This window comes from Paralichthys olivaceus, chromosome 22 (assembly GCF_024713975.1).
Source record: "Paralichthys olivaceus isolate ysfri-2021 chromosome 22, ASM2471397v2, whole genome shotgun sequence".
NCBI lineage: Eukaryota > Metazoa > Chordata > Actinopteri > Pleuronectiformes > Paralichthyidae > Paralichthys > Paralichthys olivaceus.
The window spans coordinates 8,373,272-8,397,498 of NC_091114.1; the positions used below are offsets into that span (position 1 = coordinate 8,373,272).

At 40.4% G+C, this 24,227-nt stretch overlaps 2 protein-coding genes across 8 annotated transcripts in view; both read right to left on the reverse strand.

The window, feature by feature from the left end:
• Positions 1–3,299, reverse strand: part of LOC109634836 (pyruvate carboxylase, mitochondrial) — a 259,041-nt gene extending 255,742 nt beyond the window's left edge. Inside the window, exon 1 of one of the 2 annotated variants that reach the window (XM_069518208.1) lies at positions 3,184–3,299. In XM_069518208.1, the coding sequence (XP_069374309.1) occupies positions 3,184–3,284 (101 nt within the window). In that variant the 5' untranslated portion in view covers positions 3,285–3,299. Of the gene's footprint in view, positions 1–783; positions 1,377–3,183 lie in introns of those variants that run through there. The other variant, XM_020095553.2, reaches the window with a different exon arrangement.
• A 2,257-nt stretch (positions 3,300–5,556) lies between these two features.
• On the reverse strand, positions 5,557–22,275 carry LOC109634787 (uncharacterized). Of its 6 annotated transcripts, XM_069518213.1 has the most exons (12): positions 22,124–22,275; positions 21,288–21,404; positions 11,939–13,343; positions 11,293–11,516; positions 10,488–10,693; positions 10,159–10,319; positions 9,792–9,895; positions 9,596–9,656; positions 8,384–8,472; positions 7,262–7,384; positions 6,821–6,921; positions 5,557–6,674 (listed from the first exon to the last, which is right to left on the reverse strand). In XM_069518213.1, the coding sequence occupies exons 3-12, from the start codon at positions 13,314–13,316 to the stop codon at positions 6,152–6,154; spliced, it is 2,970 nt and encodes a 989-aa protein (XP_069374314.1). In that variant the 5' UTR covers positions 13,317–13,343; positions 21,288–21,404; positions 22,124–22,275; the 3' UTR covers positions 5,557–6,151. The 6 variants fall into 6 exon arrangements, with proteins under 6 accessions (XP_069374314.1, XP_069374317.1, XP_069374312.1 ...); XM_069518216.1 differs by lacking the exons at positions 21,288–21,404; positions 22,124–22,275 and adding an exon at positions 20,671–20,843 and having other exon boundaries at positions 12,113–13,343; XM_069518211.1 differs by lacking the exons at positions 21,288–21,404; positions 22,124–22,275 and adding an exon at positions 20,671–20,843.
• Between the last annotated feature and the right edge of the window lie 1,952 nt (positions 22,276–24,227).

Sequence of the window (24,227 nt, forward strand, 5' to 3'; positions counted from 1 at the left end):
GCACATCAACACCGCATCGGCTCTTATCACCTAAAGCTGCCCTGACATCTTATAGAAAGGTCCTCAACGCACCAACTTGCTCACACTGAAGCCTCCGGAGTAGCTCCTGTCTTATTCTCACATGGACTCCGGAGAGTCCGGGACCTCTCACTCAAACATTTAAGTTATCAAATATACAGTCCCTCCAGAGGATGTCAGGAAATTAGCCAGAGTTCATCACACGTCTGAAAGCAGCTATACAAGGACAAACAATCATTTTCAATATTAACCTAACCACAATCTGCATGTCTATTGACTTTGGCAGAAAGCTGGGAGTAGCCAAAGAGAACCCACACGACCACGGGGATAACTCCACACTGACAGACCCAGGTGGGAAATCAAACCTCCTTGCAGTGAGACCACACAATCCGTTATCAGAAACCTCGTGCAACCCTGTCAGAACCCTTTGACCCTAGTTTTGAGTGCTGCCCTTAAAAGGTTCAGGTTTCCCTGTGCAGGTTTCAGCGATAAGGAGTCAGTCATGAAGGAAGTTAGTGAGAGCAGCCATTGGAGTAAATACAACACTATTTTACTTTGAGATGAAGTTTTCCATGCACAGATTGTGGCTCTGGTTGTGCATGTCTTCATGCAGCAGCTAAGACAGTTGTGTTACCACGTTGACAGTAAGACAGGCACGAAACATATGGAGCCAAACACACACACTCGGGGGTGGGGGGGGGGGGGGAGGAGAGGGAAATGGGTTCATTCATGTAAAACACACACACGTTGTCCATCAGTACTCACATGCTGCCGTGAATCCTCTGTCAAGTAACCGGACACCGAGTGTATACAGTGGAATATCACACTGTGTTTATATGTGTGTGTGTGTGTGTGTGCTTCTTGTCCTGCTAAACTCACACACACACTCACTTACACTCACACACGCTGCAGAGAGGAAGAGAAGGAGGGAGATCCTTGGGTTTACACACACACACGAGCACTTTTGCGCACACACACACGGAAGGGTGACTTCGGGACGGCCAGTCGCGCGCTAAAAGCGTCGACACACACACACACACACAGCCACACACACGCTGTCACTCACACACACTCTCTCTCTCCCTCTCTCTCTTGCTCATATGTAGCAAAACGTGCGACGACTCTTAAGCTAGTTGCTAACGGTGGCTAACGTAGCTAGCAGCTGGCACCGTCCGTCTCCGTCAGGCGGATATAGGAGTCTGCTACTGCGCCTGCCTCCTACTCACTGTTAATCTCTCTCTCTCTCTCTCTCTGTGTCTCTCTGTCTCTCTCTCTCTCCATAAGCCTCCATCCCTCTCTCCCTATCTCCCCCGCTCTCTTTGAAATGACGTATTTGGGCACGCCCCCCCCGCCTTTGCTCTCAGCCAATCACAGAGGAGGACACTGCAGCACGCGGGGAGCGGCACCATTTAAAGAGCTCGGGACAAAACTCCTCCCACTACATGACGTAAACGAAGAGCCGCGTAATTACGTAATAAGGAGTGCGACTCAGTGTTGTTATAGTGTAGCGTAATTAAGAAATGAAGTTATAAGGGTTCGCTTTGTTTTTAACACTTAATAATACAAAAAATATATTATATAAAAAACAGATATAATAATAACAAAGATATAAAATCCACAACAATCAGAGTAAATAAATAATAATATTAATTAAGATACAAATAATAAAAGTCATAGACATCATACGATAAAAGCTTTTTTATAGAGATCTGTCTTTACTCCTGTGCATTGACTATATTGCGTGTTTCCATGGCGTCAGTGAATAATAGCAAATAGCAGTATTTAAGGGAGTTTGGCAAATTAGCTTTTTTGCTTGGTGTAAAAAGCCTCTTTATAGTTGATGTTTTGACAAAATAAAACTGCTATAATAAATATTTGCATACTTGCAATGTAAAAAAAGAATACACTTGCAAAATCCCACTGCATGCCATCACCAGACAGGAGAAAGTTAAACAGGAGTTAAAGCAGAGGGAATATTGGACTTACGTTCTTCAGTTGTCCAGACACACAACTCTGAAAGATGCTAATGATGTTCTGTATTTGCTGAGTGTGTTATGTTTGTTAACAAATATACTGAATCAACATAAATATTGACAGTATGCAAGTGATGCTGACAGCTACTTTTGACCCCGAGTGACCAATTAAATAGGAGATTTTTAAAAAACGTAACTGCGTAATTTAATAGAACCGTGTCATCATTAATGTTAATATGATGAATAGATAGAACAGAGAATTACTCTGCTTTAACTACCACAGAAACCAGTAGTCATCACCCCTTCTATTAATATCTCATTTCACATGTTTTAAGGAGGGTGTGGAAATAATACATGTAAAGGTTATTTGTAAAGGATAGGTTGATCAGTGTAGTCTTTGTATGACTTTTAAAAAAGGTTATGATGCTTTTTATAAACGTCTTAAACCGGTTTAACATCTGACTAAGGAAAAAGAGGAGAAGAAACCTGGGGGGGGAGTGCATGTGTTGGACAAAGACAAAGAACAAGTCTCAGGAAAGAGCTGAAAAGAACAGGATTTGATTACAGGTTCTTCAAATGGTTCTTTGTTGTGCTGCTTTGTAGAGTGGACAATAGAATACTGTGCTTTTATATCAGGATACACATAATACACATAGACAAAAGTGTGAGGACACAACATTAAGAGAATTCATTCATAGCACCTCATTTGAACACTGATCCAAACCTGTAAATGTCCTAAATATATCCTAAAACCTTATTATGAATGTGATGTAATAGTGATGCAGCAATTTCTTATTTTTGTCTCTTATATGTCTTTAATTTGCAGGAACTTGTTCTTCAGTGTACATTTGCATGAAGCGACATGAGGACAGAAGTTCAGTAATAAACACGCACACACATGCAAACACAATCATGCAGACACAATCATGCAGGCTTTTAACACAGGTACGGTTTTCTGCCCTTGTTTGTTGTCTTATCAGATCCAGATAAGTCTGAGTCAATAACATTTCTCAGAGGACGCATTCAAGCGCAACAGATTAAGGCAGGGACAAAAATCATAATGTGAAGATCAGAGAATCTGCATGAATATGATCTTAGTTGCAGTAGGATTGGGATTCCTGATCATTTCATATGAACTTTCTTTTTCCCTCGTGGCACCTCTCCCACTGAGCTTAAATCTGCCGGCTCTCACCTGTCGTGCTGCTCACACTTGTCCCCAGAGAGTCTCTTCAAGAGTATGGTTGTGATAATACCACACTCTGCTTGTTTCTCACACACTTCCTTCAGAAGCATGAGCCAGTCCTCTCAGACCTGCCAAGTGGGACAAACACGGCATGCCAAAGTGTTACATCATGTAGCTAGGCCACATTGGTCCTGGTTAAAAGAATTTAATGGGGCCCCCCTCTCTGCATAACAGACCCTCCATGCTAATTCCACTGTCATCTTGAAAAGGGTGCATAAATGTCAGAGTGTGCTCGTTTGGGTGCAATGTTTATCATCCAAGTAACCTTTCGACTCTCAGGAACCAGTAGCACAGAGTAAATCTATCACCTCACAGGTATTCTATGATTAAAGATGAGGGTTATCGTGATTATCATTAAAGAAACACACAGTGATAAAACAATTATCAGTAGCTGACCTGATATGTAAATAAGTAAGTCAGAGAGGCTACTGATTGTCCTTCACTTCCAATGAGTGCAGCTAACAAGCCTTTGCAGACACTTTATCCACCACTCTGTTATAAAACATTTAAATCTCCATTTTCCCTTAATAACGTGATGTTTGTGCCAACAAAGGGGTCCCCAGAGTATTTTTAACTTGAAGGGTCCTTGGCAGACTCTGCTTTAAAAGACTGCAGCCTTTCCAAAAACATATAATCAACAATCTATTGATTATATTATTTGATTTTACTCAGTGTATGTTATTTCACTTCAATATAGCAGTTTACATATTACGTAATAATACATGTAAAGCATATAATGTTACACTTGAAAAACTGTTTGTCACCATCCCTCCAAAGTATCACGATTAAAATCATTGTTGAAACATTACACAATATGTCACAATGGGGAAATGAATAAAAAAGCTGTTTCCTTGAAGGCCTATAGGGAGGAAATGAAGAGAGAGAATGAGGCTGGGCGGTGGTGGGGGCATGTGAGCCCGGTCGCTTTGCAAAGAGTCACTCACCCTGAATAGGTGAATGGCTGCTGCTCAGTAACTTCTCTGTTTATTCTTTCCCCATCCCTCCCTCCCCTCTCCTCATTGGTCTGGTCCCCCTCTACCCCTTTCTCTACAAGCTTGTTGTCGCTCTCTCTCTCTCTATGATTCCTCCGTCCTCGGTGCAAAATTAAAAACAGCGATGAGGAAAGACTGTAACTGCAAACATATTTACATAAGGGTAGGATTTCAAATTCAGTCTCAGTTTGTCCCCACACTTCAAATCAACACATTTAATGCCACATTGGCAGCGCCTGGATGTATGGGAGGCTGTGGAAGTGTGAAGAGGACAAATCTGACACTGGTAGACCTCATTTATTAACTAGCAACAGCTCACTCTCTAAATTACAGGGGTGGGCGGTGCTGTGTTAGGAAAGATCTGAGAAAAACAGACATCAGAGGGATAAAGGAGGGCAGACAAACTGTGCCAGACAACGAGTTCTCTGGTAGGGGACCATTGTTAAATATATCAGGGACATCTACAGGAAAAAAGACATAATGATCAAATGCTGCAAACACAGACACATAAAAACACATCCATGCACTCGTTGAGGACATTCATACTCATATTGTCTTTTAAAAGGATACCTACATACATACATACCATACACACATCCACTCAAACACCTTGAGAAATGCTATTGAACCAGTAGATTGATAAGTGACGATGATATAAGTGAGCTTCAGAAACACCATATAAAGGGAACATTTAGTTTCTTGGTGTCATTGCAGAGATCCTTACATGACTTATGTTTAAATGTTTCATTCTAGTTCAACCTTGGTCTTGATTTAGCTGACCTACTCCACACAGAGATCCTGTGCAAACCTCACTGTGCCCTTTTCCCGGCAACTTCCAGGACACACGCACAAAAAACACAAAAACTGGAGCTGTGGTTAACCATCAACAGGACAATGCCGGCCACTCAGACAGCTTTAAGAGAGGAGAGGACCTACTAAGGTCAATATTAGCCCATTATGGTGTTATATCAAATCCTTTCAACACGCTGTATCTCTGTGTGAGTGTAAGTGTGTATGTGTGTGTGTGTGTGCGTGTGTGTTTCTATGTTTTTGTACATTTGTATTTTAGACCTTGATGGACCGATAAACTCATCCTGACTTCTTTAAAGGACATTATGAGAGCTAAAGTAATAGTTTGACATTTTGAATGGTTCTATTATTGATATATTGAGTGAGACAAAAAGTTTGACATGTCTGTCCATTAAATATCTAGCTTAGTTAAGCACAAACACTGGAAACAGGAAAACAGCTAACCTGGATCAATAAACATATTATATCTTATTTGTTTGATCTGTGTAAAAGTTGTGTTTTACTGAATTCAAAAACCATCACAAGCTGACAAATTTTATTCAAATACACAATTTACAAAAACAAAATATTTTTCTTTTAGTGAGCTACAGCGCCCACTGCACCCACCTGTGGTGATAAATTCTGTTGGGCTCTGTGTGTGAGCAATTATGTTAGTTGTCATGCAGTGCATAAAAAACTCTTGACTAGAGCTCTGAATGCGTAGTCCCTTAAACACAACTGAATGGTGGGTATTACCCATGACCCCTAGCTTTCTGAACTAGAAGAGCTGCTGACAAAACAAAAACATCAAATTCTGCTTAGAATTCTTCATATTTTAAGTGTCCTTGCTGAAAACTGGATATAAATGCTGATCTATAGTTCTGCGTTACTCTTGAACTTGCTAGGCCCGATCACCAGTCACGTAAAGCGAGAACAGATGCTGGGAGTGAGCCGTAGGAACGAATTCTCCATATTCCAAGTCAGTGACCCATCAAACTAATTTTAAAGCTGCTATTTTAACGTAAAAAAAATGGAAAGTGTTGCAGGGAAAAAGCTACATAAACTTGAATTAAAATGAGCTTGAATTCCAGTTGGAAACGCTTCACTGATGGTAATGCTTTTGGCAGAGTTTAAAACTACTGCCAGTTGATTGGCTCCTTTCCTCCCACTGTCCCATCTGCAGCATCCTCTTTCCCATCTGTGTTGCAGTAGAAGACTGCATGAGTGGGGCCATGTCCAAATGAGCTCCATGACTGGTGGAAAGGTAAGACAGAGGTGGGCTCTCTTTGGTTTGAGTCACCAGCATCAACACTGGTGATCACATGAGCGTTAGAAGCAGTGATGTTGTTATATGTTACTGCAGTGCTGGGCTCTCGGCCACCAGCATTGCTGGGAGTGATGGTGTTGCTGCTGGTTATAGAGTTGAGGATATTGTCTGCATTGCTGCTGTTGCGTGATGTTCCAGAGGAGGTAAAGGCCAGAGGTGGAGCATGAGATGGGAGCAGGTTACTGCCTGAGGTGGGCATGAGGTTGGCGGAACGGCTGAGGGCCAGACGCTGCGTGAGGAGCTGGTGCTGTAGCCGCCTGTCAGCCCAGTCCTCCTGAGGCTGGCGGTGGATCTTCATGTGAGCGTTACGGGACTTGATTTTGTAGAACATTCTGGTGGGAGCGAAAGAAGACAGAGGACAGAAAATGAAAAGAAGACTTGGAAATCAAAACCATCTGCTGGCTTGCTCAGAAATGCCAAACACAGAGGACAGACTGTATGTGCTGCGTGTTCCGCTGGTCTGACTGGTCCTACTCACTTGCCACACAGCTTGCAGGGGAAGAAGCTGGCCAATGAGTGCACAGGAACCGCCTCGGCCAGCCCAAACTGTCTCTCCACTGGCTGACAGATGGGCGTCATCTGTAAAAATAGGACCAATTAAAAGCCACCATGCTGGAACTGACTTGTTGAGCTGCATTCCAAGCTGGATAACTATGGAACACAAACCAACTTTACAACACTGAAAAAAATATCCCAGATTCCATGCGCACCATTTTGTTCTGTTAGTGTGTATCATAAGGCTTATCTGAGAGGGATCAGAGCACATGGTGCAGTGAATCATGAGGATTAACAAACCACCACAGGAAAAAAGAGGATGAGAACTGAAGCAAAAGAATGTTACTTAATCATAAACATAAGCGGGAAGTCAAGGATCGGTTTTACAAGAGGAAGAAAGATTAAAAGTCAACTCTTTTCTTACATTTTTCTGCTGCTCCAGCTCTTCATCTCTGTTCTCTTCCTCCTGCTGTTTCCTCTGCTTGTCCACAAGTTTCTTGCTCAGGTAGTAAAACTCAATACACTGGCTCACCGTCTTGGTCTTTACCTGCAGCATATCCAAACCCAAATAAATACAAATGCATGTATAATGATCACTGAGATGTCAAACTCTCTTCACGTCTACCTTGATTCCAAATATCAAGCTGATATGTTCAGTAGCACTAACACACTGTAAAAGTACAATAGTTTGCAGCTTTTCACTGGCTCGCTGAGTGGCGGTGAACTTTCAGTAATTTCACAGTTGCATAAGAAGCCATAAAGATAATCAGTGGATGTGGGGAGTTTAACTACACTTTGAAATCGCAGCAAATGATAGACTACAGATGGGAATCATGCAGTAACTTCTGCTTTCATGTGACTGTAAAAGGAGTTGAATGGGACGTTCCTCATCCTTTTTAGTTGCTGTAAATGATCAGATGTTTATGAGAGCTGGTAATCTGTCTTTACTCTAATGCATCGGTGCACCATCATCATAAGTGGAATAAAACTGTACTTTTTTAAATGCACTTAGATGAGTGTGCTGCTCTCCTACTGAAGTGCATGGTGAGTCAACAAAAACCAAACAGGTGGTGCAGGGAAGGAAAAGAACGTTTGCACACTGTGTACACTGCAGCTCAGGAAAATTCTTCTTCACCTTTGTGTCATGACCCTGCACAAAAATAAATGCTTCACTGTCCACATGTTGATTTTAGTGGCTTTTAGTAGGTTTCTTTCTCAATAAAGCTTTAATTCTGTTGACAAAGTGTGTGCGTTTCAAAAATCCAACAAAATATAAAAATAAATAGCAGCAGAAATAGTTACAGATTCAACACGTGTATATACCAGGGGCAGATCCAGGGACAGGGGGGCACTCACTCAAAATACTAACATTAAATATGACAGTCAACCATTTTCAACATATATTCCATGATGTGTGGATATAGAGCTGAAAACACTAGTATGTATACATATATACTTTTAGGTTAGGGCAAATGCAGATTAGTAGGGAGTACATTTAGAAAAGCTTCAGCACAAAAGACAACCAATGCATGAAGGATCGTTGTACCATTTTGTGTATAACTGAGAAGTCTTTTCCGTAAGTACCCAGAGCTGCACCGAAGAGACTCTTTTCAGCGTCTGTCCAAAAATCACTGCCTTCAAAGAGAAAGAGAGAGAGAGAAATGGGGGAGGGGACAGAGGGCACGGCAAATAATGAAAACAAACACCAAAAGGTCGCTGTTACTTGCTGGGGTGCCGTGTAATGCAACCATTGTTGTGAAATCCTGCAGCAACTAGACAACTAGCAATGATGAGTCTGATGTGGAATGACTGCTTTTGCAATGTGCTGAGCTGATAAAGCTGATGAATACGTGTGTGTGTGTGGATTGACTGATCTCCTATATTACACATAACAGATTGCCTAAGCACAGACATGCACACTCACAGCGAGCTTTACACAGAGAGGGGTGTGTTTGGTATTTGCTGCGGAGACCAGGAGTGATTCAGAGGGGTTGATAGCTGCAGTGGCATTCTGGGAAATGCCAGCGGCTTTAGACATAATTGCAAATAAACTTTTTAGCAGTCACCTGAGTTGACACTACGACACAGAACAATGTGTCCTTTTTAACAGCCCATTTCTGTCTCTTGTCATTTCTGTCCCCTGGTTAACAGAGGGGCCACTGGACAAAAACTGGGAAAGAAACTATAGTGATTTGATTTCAATGCTGATAATTAGTCTTCATACAGAAAATAATTGACCCACTTATCTTTTCACCAACACTGGCCATTACAAAGTTATACTGTGCCCCACAATTTCCATTTTATAGTCCATTATATGATCAAAAATAACATTTTTGCAATAGAGGTTTTGATTATTTCCTGTTCAATGCTGGCACCTTTAAATTATTGTGTATACCTGTTAAAAAAGGACACATTACAATGAGTATAAAAACACATCCACCTCACTGTGCACCTTTCTTCCACCATTAATCATCAGAATACATGATATAGATCAATTATTGACACAGTTTAAGAACCAGAACATTCTTGTTAAACTATGCGAATATATACAGAGTGGGTCTGATTCAGAATCATCCGAGAAATAGAAGTGGTGGGAACCCCCGTAGGATTTAACTGATTCAAGTTATTTCACAGGGTGAAATTGTGATTTAACTCTGTGTAAAGAGTTGTATGGAGATCAGGGGATCATTTAGGAATCATCCTTTAGTGAGTATAAGAAAGCTAAGGTCTTAGGGTGAGGTCAAAGGTTAAAGGTTACCAGAGTAGTGGTAGTCTCCTGCTGAAGTGGGCTGCAAGCACAGCAGCATCTCCAGAGTGGCCTGCACAGGAGAGAGGGACGGACAGAGAACAGATGAATGAGGCACATGTGGTGGATTTGGATTGGATAATATGAAGAGAGTGTTAACTGGATATGAATAAGAGAGAGAGAGAGAGAGGGAAAGGAAAAAGATTACCAGTGTGTTTCCCTGGCAGTGGTGCAGACAGTGCAGAGCCAGCTCGGTGTTACTGCCCCCTCCTGGTAGACAGCTCGAACTACACAATGACAGCATCTTCTCCACTGTGCACATACACACAAACACAACCGCTTTTAACAATTCACAAAAGAATAAACGGCATTAGCTGCATTTAATTATGTTACTAAATGTTTTTAGAGGCTATATTTTAAGTCAAGATATTTTTTAGTTCCCAATTCTCCTGCGAATAACATGCAGGTGAGAGAAGAGGAATCCTGCACAGTTCTGTCAGAAATCTGTCTTCCCACTTCCCAAAGTTCCCATCTTTACTTTTTTTTTTACAGATTATGAATATTCAGACATTTACCTTGATTTTGTAAGTTGGCACTCTCCTCCAGCTCCTGCCATGGTTTCCAGAGCAACTGTTCCCTGGGAGCTTCGTCATCTCGTGACCATGCGCCTGACCCATCTTTCTGAACACGGCATGGTGGAAGCTCTGCCTGGAACTCAAAACCTACATTCAAACACCTGGAGGGAAGTAGTGTTTTTTCATTACAAAAATATTTGTAAAACTGTCAGTCTATGATTTGACTCTATAGCCAGCACAGAGCCTTTATTATTAAAATGATACTGTGTTTTTAACCTGTTTCAGTTGTGTTGCTTTCTTTACCATCTCCCAGTTTCTTTTTTACTCACCGTAAAACACCACAATCCTCTTCCTCTTCTCTGAATGCCGGTTTATCCTCCTTGTGATGGGGCGATAAGAGGGAGGAGTACAGCCCTGTCCCTCTGCGGATTGGATTGAGGAGGGGTCGTGGAGTGTAGTGTCCCCTCTTCTGAGCCATGTTGGCGTGAAGGACACTGGGAAATTGAGTTCCAGTGTAGACAGGAGAGACTTGTTGCTGTTGAAAAGGACAAAGTATTTTAAAGTGTTGCTCTTTGTGATGTTTGATTAATGCATGGTCAAAAACCAGATAGAAAAGTAATGTGTTTGTATGACTGAAATCCTAAAAGCTGCAGTATTTAGAAGATGAGCTACATTTTGTGGTAGTTTGGAGGCAATCAGGTAACACACACTCTTTAGAAATGTATTCTGAGTAAGGTGATTGGGGTAAATTAATAATTGCAGGGATTAGCCAATGATACATCCGGCCTAGTTTGGAAGCAGGGGAATCAAACTCCATCATAGGTGACATTCAAGCCTTTCACAAACTTACTGTGTCTAATTTGCAGATTCTATCTACACATGTCTAAAAATAAGATTGTGGTTTTAGAAGAAGTAACACAAATACAGTTTACGTCATTTTCTTTTGCATGCCAGCATTTATCAAGCAGCACTAAACATAGTTGAGTCTCTGGCTAATTTTAGAGAAATTAACTCAGCTGCATTAGTTGAGGATATGCAAAAACTCTTTTAACTCTAATATTACAACCTGGCAACCAAATGATTATAATGTATACTGTTTATCGTTATTTCGGGAGTAGGTGTATCACACCATACCTGCAGAGCGGCTGGTCCATTCTTCACTTTCTGGCTCACCAAGTAAGGAGCTATATCTGCTGCTGCCTTGTTATTTGGGCCGGAAAGGTGAGATGGAGGGGAGGGAAGACGGAGGGACGGAGTGTTCAAGGGACAGAGGTCTCTGGGTGAAGGGTGGAGGGACGAATGATGGAATGAGGAAGTGAGGAACGGCGACTCAGGAGACTGGAGGGTGTCATGTGCAGCTGGAGGAATAACAAGAAGATGGAGAGAAAACTGAGTAAATTCACGTTATTGTCATTTAAGCTGTAAAACTTTTCAATCGACTCAAATGCAGCAGAAAAAATATCAGACACATCACAAAAACATTATGAATCACTGATCACGAATTCTGAGACACATATATTAATTCTGATATATCGCAAACTGGTTTCATATGTCACCATTTCATTTTTATAAAAGATTTATTTTACAAATGGTTTGCAAATGATAAAGGTGAAAATGTAATTTGCACATAGGATTTTTTATTTATTTTTTAATAAAAACCTATATGTCCCCTAAATGTATATGTGGGCATGTCATTTATTATTAATGCTTGAGTGCTATATTATATACATATCTTCTAAGTATCATACTTTCATTCACAAAAATGCACACAATATTTTACCAGTAATATTTCCATAATGAGAAACATGGGATGATCTTATGTTGTTGTCACTGCTGCTGGCGTCACCTGACGACTGTGGAAAGTTGTGTGACAGCAGAGGAAACCTCCACATCATCCCAGAGCAATGGACAGATGGGAGAGGCTGAAGGCGGGATGTGAAAAACTGGAGCGTACCAAGTGATTCTTGTCCATTTCCTCCAGACGCGCTGGGAGAGTCCATTTTGGAGGGCGAGTGAGAAGGAGGGGGTAGAGGAGTGGGAGGAGGACTGAGAACTGAAGACACGAGCTGAGACGATGTGGGAGGAGAGGGGAAGGATGGAAGAGAGTGGTGAACGGGGGAAGAGAAGGAGACAGGCGGCAGGTAGGAGTCTGAATCAAAAGCACAGCTGTGACTCGACTTGACAAATCCAGGCGTTTCTCCGAACTCCCACAACTGTCCAGAGGAATCCCCACTTTGAATAACGGGAAATCGTCTCTTTCGCTGGGAGAGGAACGCCTCGGAGAAGGAGTCCAGTTTCTGAGTGTACGTCCCACTGCTGATGGTGATAGGTGACCTCAGGGGTAGGCACCCCGCGGTCGAAGGAATGGCGTCTGCTTCTCCTCTCCACCTCCCCTCCACAGTCTGATTTGAGGGAGACACGCTGTGCCAAGGAGCCTCCACCTCTGCTTGCTGAAGCTGATCCTCACCCGACCCACAGCTGGACCCATAGTCTTCTTCTCTCCCTAAATAGTTATCGCTCACTCTTGAATCAGTCCGACAATAACCTGCAGTGCTGTCACTCAAGCTTCCTGCAGAACTTCTATTGTGGCACTTAGTAAAGTGGCTATAATTAGCCTCTCTATTGTAAACCGCTTCATTTTTAGCATCACAGCTAACCTGGGTATAGTTATTATAATTTGCTCTGAGTTTACACCTGAGTCCTTCCTCGCTGCCACAGTTCATGGTGTAAAAAGCTCCATTTGTGTTATTGTAGCAATCAGCTTTACTGTAAAATACATCCGTAGAGCTTTCACCATCTTCCCATATTTCTTCTTTCTTGCTACCACCACACCAGGCGTCAGCAAAATGACCTCCCAGTCCGCCATCTCTGTCACGATGGCCTCTCAAGCCATCATCTCCAACCATACCACTACCATTTGTGTTTTGAAATCCTCTATCTCCGCCACTGCTCCCCTTTCTCCCCCCAGAGGAGTTTCTTGAATTCGTGAAAGACGCTGCAGATTGTTCCCCTCTGCTTCCATACTGCTCCAGGGGGTCCAGCGCAGGTTGATACCCAGCTCCTAGGCTCTGAAGGCTGGGCAAAGTGAGGTGAAGGGATGGGCGGTGGTGATGGTGGAGTGGGTTAGGGAAGGATTGGGTGGGTGAACAGTCATCCATGATTCTTGTTTGGTTGAGCTAATGTCACTGCAGGACACAGAAAGGAGCACAGTATGAACAATCATGTCACAGCGTTAGCATTAGTACTTACCTGCCAGTCCTACACAACATTCTCTGACAGATTCAGTTCTTCTGCAAACAAAATTGTCATTTTTCTTTTTGAATGTTATTTTTTCAGCAGGGATAGACAACAGAGAAATTAAAAACCATTGCCAGCTGTGGGCCTGACTCAGATTTCAAACTATTTTACAGACATTTCATTCCAGTTACTCCAGTACCAACAAACTTAAATCACATTAAAATCGAGGAAACAACAGAAACAGCCAGCAAAACAACACAGACACCACAGAGAAGAGGATAGAGAATAAAAGAGGAAGATGTCATAACAAATAAGTGATTGTAAGTTTACCCTTCCAATAAATACTTTTGTATGAGTGTCTGAGGTGTGTAACAGAAGTTGTTGCTACAGTGTGATAGGAGATCTCAGTCCAGCCATGTTTAGATATGCTCACAGATTTCAATAACTGTGTAACAAGAAGATTCTGTGATGGTGGAGGATTAATTACAAAGACAGAGTCCACGACATAGAGGCAGGTCAGATGTTCTACAGGGGGATACATGTTTTTCCTCACATTATAGCTGTAGTTTATGAAATTAACTTTTTAAAACCTAACCTTGAATAGAACTTTAGTTGTATTAGTGTTGTCAACTGCTGCTATCAAAATAAAGTAATGAAGAGAGTATTGTTTATAAGTGTGTCGGGGTTTGCATTGGTAAAAACTCCAAGTCTGTTTAGTTTCTGTTTAGAATGCTAACACACCTCCACTGAAGGATAACGCACCAACCCATTCAGGGTTAGCTTGTCCTTGCTTCCTAGAAAATGTCTGCCCACAACTCAGTCAGAATACATGAAAACTTGTGCCGAGAGCGACGCAGCAGGAGAAGCCAAGAAACTTAATACGAAGGTAATTTAGCTGAAATCGAGTAAATGACAGAACAACACTTCAAGAGTAAAGGAACTTTACACTGCGCTGCATTAAACTTTTAAGATTTCTGTCTTGAAACCACATGCTGCTCTAAATAGGACATTGAGTGAGTCAGAAAGAGAAAGAACGAAGGAAGACGAGATGAAGACAGATACACTGTATATACGTTTTGAGGTTTTCTTCTTTTCTTTTTTTTACCAGTCCTCGGTGCTTTATTTCCTTTTCAAACATTGTCTTCTGTTGTTTTCGGGTTCTGGATGTTCTTCTTGTAATTTTCTTCATCAATCTTTCTTTCTTTTCTTTTGCTCATACGTTCACTACTGTGTCCAGAGTCTTATAATTTCCCTTCTTCAGATCTATAGACTGACACACCTCTCTCTCTCTCTCTCTCTGCTCGCTCACACACACACACACACACACACACTCCCTGTCTGTCACACACCTAACTCCATCAGTTACTGACTAAATAACACTTGTGTGCATCTACGCACACACTCTGAATTTCACACTCACACACACACACACCTGCAGGTGTGAGAAGGGACCGAGGGTTAGTGATGTTGCCTCGCTGCCTTTTCGTTGTTGTGGTAACCACATCCTGAGGAAACAAACGCTGACGGATCTCCCTCCGTTCAGCTATCTTTATCTTTCTGCCCACCACCTCCATCTCCCTGTCTCTCTTTCCATCTCCTTGCCTGTCCTTATCTCACTCGGAGTCTTTCTATTTTGTTTTTCATCTCTGCTTTTCTTTAATCTTTGTGTTTGTTGGTAGGCTTTCTGCTTCTTGGTGCACATCTTTGTTCTTTCCTTGGCTGTTCATCCCTTTTAGCCACTTTTTCCACTGTTCCTTTATTTTCAAATATTCATGCTGAGATTGAAAACCGATCAGGGAGGAACTCAAAAACAAGGTGTATGCTATAAAAAGCAATCATCTTGGAAACTCTTTAATCCTATTAGTTTAGACTTTTAATTCAATAAATATGTGTGCATGTGTGTCTTTCAGTTCTACATACAGTACATTTTCTAAATGAATATGTATGTGTGTGTGTCGAGGCAGGAGCGAAGATGTAGATGATTTAGAGTCTCTGGCTAAGACAGCTGACAGGAAGTGAGAGAGATTGAAACAGGAAGGAAGATGGCGACAAACGATGAAGTTCAGGGAACCCTCTAAACACACTGCAGCACCACCTACTCGGCCACCCACTCGCCTACCACACACAGACACACACACACACACAGACACATTAAACAACTGTTTTCAACCTTTGTTTTGTTATACAATCTTAAAGCACCTGCTTGCACATGAACACGAAACCTCAAACATGACCACTGACAGGTTCAACTCCGGTAACCTCTGCCACACACATGCACACGCACACACACGCACACGCACACACACACTCACACACACCCTTAATCAACATTGATTAAGGGTGATGTGGGGTCCTCAAAGTTTAAATACTACATTAGTGAATGATTTCTGTAAAAGGCAGAGTTACACTTTAGAAACAGTCAATTACACAAAGTGCCACCAATCAGATGGGGATTATGTTCGGTGTTAGAAAAAAAAAAAATGAATCACATCCTGTGGTATATCTTCTGTATCATCTATATATGCAAGGTACTTGGTTGAAAAAAAGCAAAGCTTGTCCCTCAAAATGTGTAAATAGAATACATGCTAAAGAATAAATACAATTTACATTTGCAAGTTTTTTTGCTCCGAAAATGACATGATTTACTTTAAAGTAAACAACATTTGCAGCACATGCACGAGCACATGAGACCTTATATGAGCAGTTTGTGAGGGACAGTGTGTAATCTGCGTGTAAGCTATGCTTAAAAATTGCATAAGTGAAATAGGTCCCTGCTATACTATATATTAGAGCGTGTTGCATGAAGTCAGTTTAGCCTTAAACAGATATTTCATTGTATTAAGTGTAGATGCTTTAAATGTGAATGTTTCATGGTCAAGACAAACATTTCTGCTGCAATGAAACATTTGCTGTTTTATGTTAAAAACATTATCAACGCTGGTATGTGAGCCATCTTCCGTGGGTAGCTATCGATCACCAGACGATTTATTCTCCGTTTTCTGTCTTTAGACTTGTCAACATGCAGTTGATTGGCGGTAGGTTGTGAGATTGTGTTGCCCAGAGTTTAGCAACAGAATCAGAATCAGAATCATGAAAAACGTCCTTAAACCTACAAGGTCTGCTTATGCTCATCCAGCACAGGAATTTGTTGTGATTTTAACTTAATGCCAACTTAAAAATCTTCCTCAGCCAACTTCAGTCCCTATCATTACGTTTGGCCTTCAAAATCCTAACCTGAGATCATATTTTTGTATGTCTACATCTAAAATTTAGCACATTCTACCTATCTGCCTTTATATCAGTCATTTTGACATGATCTGCTAATTCATCTGTCTCTGCTGTGCTGTACTCATTTGCATACATTTGTGTTCGGGACCTTGAGAAGGAAGCGGAGTGTGGAGGAGTACGTACGGGGCAGACACTTCTCTGGTTTTCTCTAAAATTCACCATAAAAACCTGCAGGAGCAGAGGAGGGGGAAAGAGAGAAGCACTTCTGGACTTTTTTCTTCCTCCGTCTCTCCACCTGTCTTCCTTTACTGAGAAAGAAGAGGTGACTGGTAGGAAGAAAGGAACTAACGAGCCGAATGGGAGACATTAAACCTTCAGACGACATGAAAAATTGTGCATTAGAGAACAGGCTTTTTTTTACGAAAGCCAGCAGGTATACAACTGGGTCATAGTGTTTGCTCAATGAGCTCATTCCGGCTCCGTAACCATGTCCACATTGACACTGTAGGTGTACGTGTAATTGACGGGACAAGCAAGTGTAACGTTGATGATAAAACAGTGATGCTGTGTGTGAAATACTTGGCACAAAGAGGCAAAACTACAACCAGACGGTGTGTCACACAAGACAGAGATTATTTTTCAAAAAGGTGGATTTTCCCTTTGCCTTTTTCCCTTCAGTCTAGCAATTGTAAATAACACAGAATAGGGTTTACTGCACTGTTGTATTCATTCATGTGCCTAATATGCTTTTTGGACTTTGAGACACATTTTAACATAAAAAATATATCATATTTTCATTTTAATGCATCTGATGCTTCCTCTGTGCATAAAGGCGTTTATAGAATGAACATTTTTTTAATTGTTGAGGTAACAAGAGTTTATAGGCCTGAAAAGATTACAGGCCAGAAAACGCTCCGAGACCTTGTCGTCTGCATACACGTCTCCATGTGTGCACCACGGAACGACTTTTTACATTTCATCACTCATAGCAATCGTCATCACAATAATCTGAAGCATTAATCCTGTATAATAAACTGTATCTATCCTTACATTACAACTTTTATAAAACTTTTCAAAAGCTACCATCGTTATCAAGCTTGAGAAAATGTGACGCTGCTGATACAGTGGGATACTAATATTTGGATACTTTCTGTCACTGTATTTTCTACATGGAAAAAAACAACAATCCTAATTTATATAGCCTTTGTGCAGATTTATCAATTTACTGTGCATGTAAGTGCAAAACATTCAGTTCAGTTTTCCATGATGGTAAAGATTACAGGGTAGTAACATTTTACGAATATATAAATGAAAATATACTAAAGCGGTTCCTACTTTTCTTTAAGCTATCACAGCACTAAACTAATAATGAATATCGATTAGCTGTACTGCAAGTAAATCATTACGCTTTTCATATTTGCTTTTTTCATTTGGAAAAACAGATTAAGAATAAACTATATTAGGATTACTATAAATGTAAAATGTTCTATTGTACATTGTACTCAGAAAAACACAGTGATGAAAGTTACATCATCTCAATTTGTTTGTGATGTATCAACTTTTAAAACGTTTTTTAATATGATCGCCGCTACAATATGGAGCCGTTCAATAATAATAACTAGTTTCTACAAGAAAACGTTTTATTTATCTTGTGTTAATTGACGGAAGCACAAAACTTTTAGATGAACTTAAGTCTTTTTGTCAATACGATGATTTCATACTGAAACCATCTCTTTATTAATATCTCTTCATGTTTTTGAAGGATTTGTTTAGTTTGATTACAAAAACATGCGATTATTCACCGGGCCACTGCTGAGTAAGCGATGATCGGGCAGAAATCAGTGCATTGTATAAATTGCTGGAAGGCAAAACACCTTGTAGTCAGATCTTCCCACATTCTGTCTGCTGCTAATTAAATTTGATGTATAACTGATACAGTAATCTAATGTATTATTCTTCTCTGATGAATGATGGTTATCATTTACAGACAAGTGCACAATAAATGTCAAATGTACTGTATGACTGTATTCATATCTTATCAACCACTCAATGCGCTTGACAGTAAAAAACACATTCTCCATTAGTGTCAGCAACAAGGTCATGGAGTTAGATGGTTAGTTTTTACTACTTTACACTATGAAACTAAAAGGATGCTCGGAGAGGACATACTGGGAACAAGGCTAATGTCTCATCTCGCCATGATAAAGAAATCTGGATCCGCCTGTTTATCCAGATCTACTCTAAACTTTTGCAGCTTCTCCCTCTGTCATACCCCACCCCTCCATAAACTTGTATAGAAATTGGTTCTGTAGTTTTTTACTTATCCTGCTAACACAAAGACACACAAACAGTAGAGCGCATATATACCTCCACCAATATCCAACAGTCCCCTAAAATTAATAAAATTATTATACACTCACCAGTTCCCTAAATATTTCTGATTTTTTTCATCAAAATCTTTGTGTTATTTATTCAAAAAATTCAGATTCGCCCCCAATCTTGATCTGCGTCAAAATTTAATAGCTTCCGACCCAAACCGCATCCTTCCACCAAGTTTTGGGGCAATCCATCAAGAGGTTTTGCATAATCCTGCTAACAAACAAATGCAGATGAAAACGTTACCTCCTTGAAGAAGGTAATTTGAATTTCTTGCAGAAGTGTAATGGGTACACTGGTTTAAAATAAGTGCAAATATAAATCACAAAAAAATAGATTCCACTAATATTGAGCCCTTTAATTTCACTCCTAAATCACCATGCATGCATCTGATCCATAAGAGTTAGTGATTGTTTTGTGTATTTGAGGAATGGCGAGTGATTTGAGGTTGCACAGAAGAAACAATGTGGATGAAGAAATACCAGTTAGGGGAAGAACATAAGAATATTTTAGAGGCATTGAGAGTACCACTGAGAGGCCATCAATAACTGCGAGGGAGCAGCAGGTTTCCATAGCTGAGCAGGGAGACACTGCAAACAACAACTGTGGTCCGGATACATTATAACAAAGCGAAAAACCCCATTTTACAGAACATCACACGATAGCTTTACTTCACAGTCTCACACACAAAAGCAGTCGTTGCCCTAGTTCTGTCTGCAGATGTCAAAGGAGGTCACAAAATCAAAAGAGAACAAAAATAACAACAACAATAAGAAACCTTGTCCTCAAGTTTTACCAACCTTATTTCAACATGTCTGGGTAGACAAAAAATTTGAAACGCCCCAAGACAGAACAGGCACACCATGGGCTAGAGCCTCCGAAATGACTCTGAAGGTAAAACGACAGGTTATTACAAGAATATTTGAGGGTTTGAGTTAAGTGTTACACCAAATGCTATTGAGCAAATGTATGGTTTCTATGGCTACACCCAAGACTTAAACTCACAAGCCTCTTGCCAAATTATCCCAGCAGGACAATAACCTAAATATGTTAAACTGTATCCTGGATCAAGAGTAAAGTGAAGCTCTGGTCTATCACCGCCACCATTATACAAAGTGTATGGTTTTAGGACTGGCCATGTAAGAGCATGTTTGCTGTCAACGCCAACATGTTGCAGGTCACAACACTGAAATGCTACAAAATAAAGTTGTAGCTTGGATTTCACTACCGTAGTTTGTCCTTATGGGGAAAAGGCATGGTTTTATAGCTACATGTGCTATATGGATTATATGATGTGTAATATTCAACAGAGACACATATTCAGATCAAAACTGCAAGAAAGAATTAATGATAATGATGTGTGATCTGTCTGAGTGCAGCAAATGTATCAAATATTATGAATCTCTTTATAGATTTGACCTGGATTTATCTGGATTTACATCCTTTCATTGGGGATTTTTTTCAAAGCTACATTCATATTGAATCATTCAACCCATTAAATCCTTATATATGTGCATCTTTACACACAAGACCAAAGCAGAGCAGGTGTGTGAGTTTGTTAGTGATGCTAATGTTGAGTTAAGTTGAACTTTCTCTAAACTTAGTCCAGCCTATACATAGTGTGAAACCAACAAAAGAGACATTTTAAGGAGAATAAAAATGTAGTCTTACCTGTTTACATGTCAATACGCAGACAGATGTGTCAGTGGCAAATGGAATGCATGTGTGTGTGAGTGTGGTCTGCTGGAAGGTACACGTGTGTGAGAAAGGGGGAGGAGAGACAGTAAAAGCGAACAAGAGAGAGATGTAGTTTCGCTGAAGGTGATCAGCCACCGTCACTCTTTCAGTTGATCTTTCAGCCTTTCATCCACCTTGTCATAGCAAAACTATGTGTGTGTGTGTGTGTGTGAGTGTGAGTGTGAGCGTGTGTGTGTGTGTGTGTGTGTGTGTGTCAGGCTGTGTCATAGTGATGCTGGAAACATGAGAAAAACACCCGAGTGTGTGACTTCAACCTCTCACACATACATGTAGATACACATACTTTCGGTTTGAGTGGGTATTTTTTTTCGTAACCTTCTCGTCCCTCATTTTGTCTTATGGTCTGTATGATTTAAAGACACACACACACACACACACAAAACACATGCATGTTGCACATGCTGTCAATCAGGGTGTCATATTGACAATTCGTAAAGTTTGTCCAGTGGCGGAACTTCTGCAGACAATTGAGGTCTAGTGTTAAAGGGATCGTTCATCGAAAAATGAAAATTCACTCATTATCTACTCACCACTATGCTGATGGAGGGGTGGGTGGAGTGTTTCAGTCCAATAAACTCTTTCGGAGTTTCAGGGGTGAACAGTGTGGCAGCCAAATCCAATACAATTGAAGTAACCGGTGATCAATTCTGCAAACAGAAAAAACAAAACATGACTTGATACGGCTCCTGTGGTCTCATCCAAGCTTCTGTTAGTCTGGACAAACTCGTCTCGACACGGCGTCATTCACACCATGTTTTTAGTGTAAATGTCCGTGTTCACGTTTGCACACTCACCGAAACACACACACTTAAAACACGTAAAGTGTTTCTGTGCACATTTGCACTTCTGTCTCTGTCTTTTCATTCTTACAAAAATGGAATCTTCCTACATAACGCAAAGTAAAGAACATAAACAAACTGTTTATCATTTTATCTCTTTCTTGCTGAGAGTTAGATTCATGCACGTGCCTGGATGCTAAATATGAGGCTACAGGTAGCATCCGGTTAGCTTAGCAAAAAAGACTGGAGGCATAAGCTAGCAAGCTAATCTTTAAAAAATCCACCTACTCCTTCTTTAAAAGCTCATTGATAAGCACATTTGAGATATAGGAACTTATCCAAGAAATAAATTGGTGCTTAACCTCCCATTAAAACCATACATTATTCAATATGACCTTTTCTGCTTTTGAGGCAGGCTAGCTGTTTTTCTAATCTTCATGCTAAGCTAAGGAGATCAGTTTATGTGCTAAAAACTCAATCTACGCTCCACAAAAGGTTTCCTGAATGTTTCCGTATTCTTTAAAGCTTTACGTTCTGTCCGTTCCCTGACAGAGGAATAGTTTTATTGAATTTAAAGCGTAACTTACCTTGTGTATGAGCTCCAGCGTTGAGTTAGCAAGAGAGCTGGAGGAAAAGAAAAAAGCTGAAGTTAGGAATTCTTTATGCGTATCCTGATGGCCTCTGTTTCTAGTGTGTTAATTAGTGAGCTTTTATAGGTGCGAGGTCTTTCATTTCACCCTTGGACGCCTTATTACTATATATTTACATTTAATTTAATACCTGGCCAGGTATTCAAGCATCGTCAAACAGTGCACACAGAGAAAAGAGTTCAGGATTAGAATCTAGCATGTATATAATCAAACAGCTGCTACTGTTCACGCAGTATACAATACTGTTCAATCTAACAAATCTAACAGAAAACCAAAGTGTCACACATGAAGTCAGGAAGCCGACCTCTACCCAGAAGCCACTCGAGTTGTGCTTTTCCCTGGGAAATAAAAAAAAAAGGGCTCCATGTTTTTCAAACCTCCTTAAACTTTTAAAGGTGGAGGGTTCCAGCTTTTGGCGGTGTTGTAATATAAGATTGAAAAATATATAATGTGACTTGTCATTTAGCCAGTGCTGTACTAAATGTGGGTCTGTTTTTATTAGTAAAATTACCTTTGCTTTCATAAGAACATTAATGAATAGGAAAAGGAGGTGCACAGCAGCTCATTGTTTCTCCATGGCCCCCTGACATGATTAATTAAGCCTGATTTATTCATTGATTAGGCTGTTTAGTCCAACAATCCAAGAGTCATTGATACAAGTCAAAGGAGAGAGTCAACTATGCTTGAAATGCCATTGAGCAAGGCACAGATCCTCAAACTATGCAGAAGTGTTGCATATCAGCCAAAAGCTCAATGGAGCTGTGATACCTGGACTCAGGTTTAACCAACAGTCACAGAGAATTACAAATGCATTTGGTAAAAAAGTGAATTATAACCACTGCAATAGGATGCAGCTTTGTATACATGCATTTTCATAGGTCTATATAAAAAGCAGACGCTGTATAGAATGATTAAGATGGTGTCTGTATATTGACTGAAGTGACTTTCTTTCGTGTTGATTTTGGAGGAGTCAATTTCTTGTTCTCACCCAGATTTCATCTTTTCATTGCAGAGCACTTTACATTATAAAGTGAGACGCTGCAGTGGATTAGTTCAGAGTCAAACATCACTGTATCTCTCTCCTGCTCCATGAAAGCCGACAAAAGGTCATGTAACCTTGTGATGTAAAAGGTGTCACACTCAGATTGAGAGTCAGTCATGAGTGTGCATGGTGGTGAGAGAGAGGGTGGTTGGGTTTCACAGTGGCGTGGGGAGGTAGAGAGGCGCAAAGACAGGTTCTTATTCCGGGTATCATTCACTTCAAACCTCCCCTGTGATACCACAGCAAAACAGCGGCACTGTATTATCTCCAGAGCCTGAAACTCTGCTGAAAATCAACCCAAGCTTCTGGTATTAAAGGCATCGTCTTACATTTTTAAATAGAGGATGGTTTCAAATCTATGTTGTGACTGAGAAATGGCTGTTTTATGACATTACATTATACACAAAGTAAAATTGACAAAGGTTAATATTGTATTTTAATAAATAATAGATACAGTGGAAGTAGGGCATGACATGAAAATGGCTTGAAAAGAAAATGTTTTGCCATGGCAAGGCAACTGAAGGATTTTAATGTGTTTAAGTTCGACTAGCCGTGTGCTGTGTAGTTTGCTGATTTACTGTATGACTTAAAGTTAAAAAACAAAAAGAACTTAAACATCCAAATTTGCAAGTGCCACATTTTTCAAAATCACAATAAGCACTAAGAGATGGAAATCATAGCCTTGTAGTATATAACATTATGTGTCCATCATGGATGCTGTAAAACAATTAACTCATGCAACCACAATTTATAATGATTACATAAAACAAAATTGCTTAATGTATAGTGATTGAATAGAAAAATCTTGATTTCTGATTTGCTGCACTGTTAACTGACTGAGGAACAGTCTAAATTTAAGTCTTAAATTTACCAACAGTGGACGAATACAATACAAGCAATACAGCAACAGTATAAAACCTCTTTTTAAGCATAAAAGTATAAACAGGCAGTGAAATTACATTAATTACTGAATTGTACTTCAATGTTTAGTTTAATGCT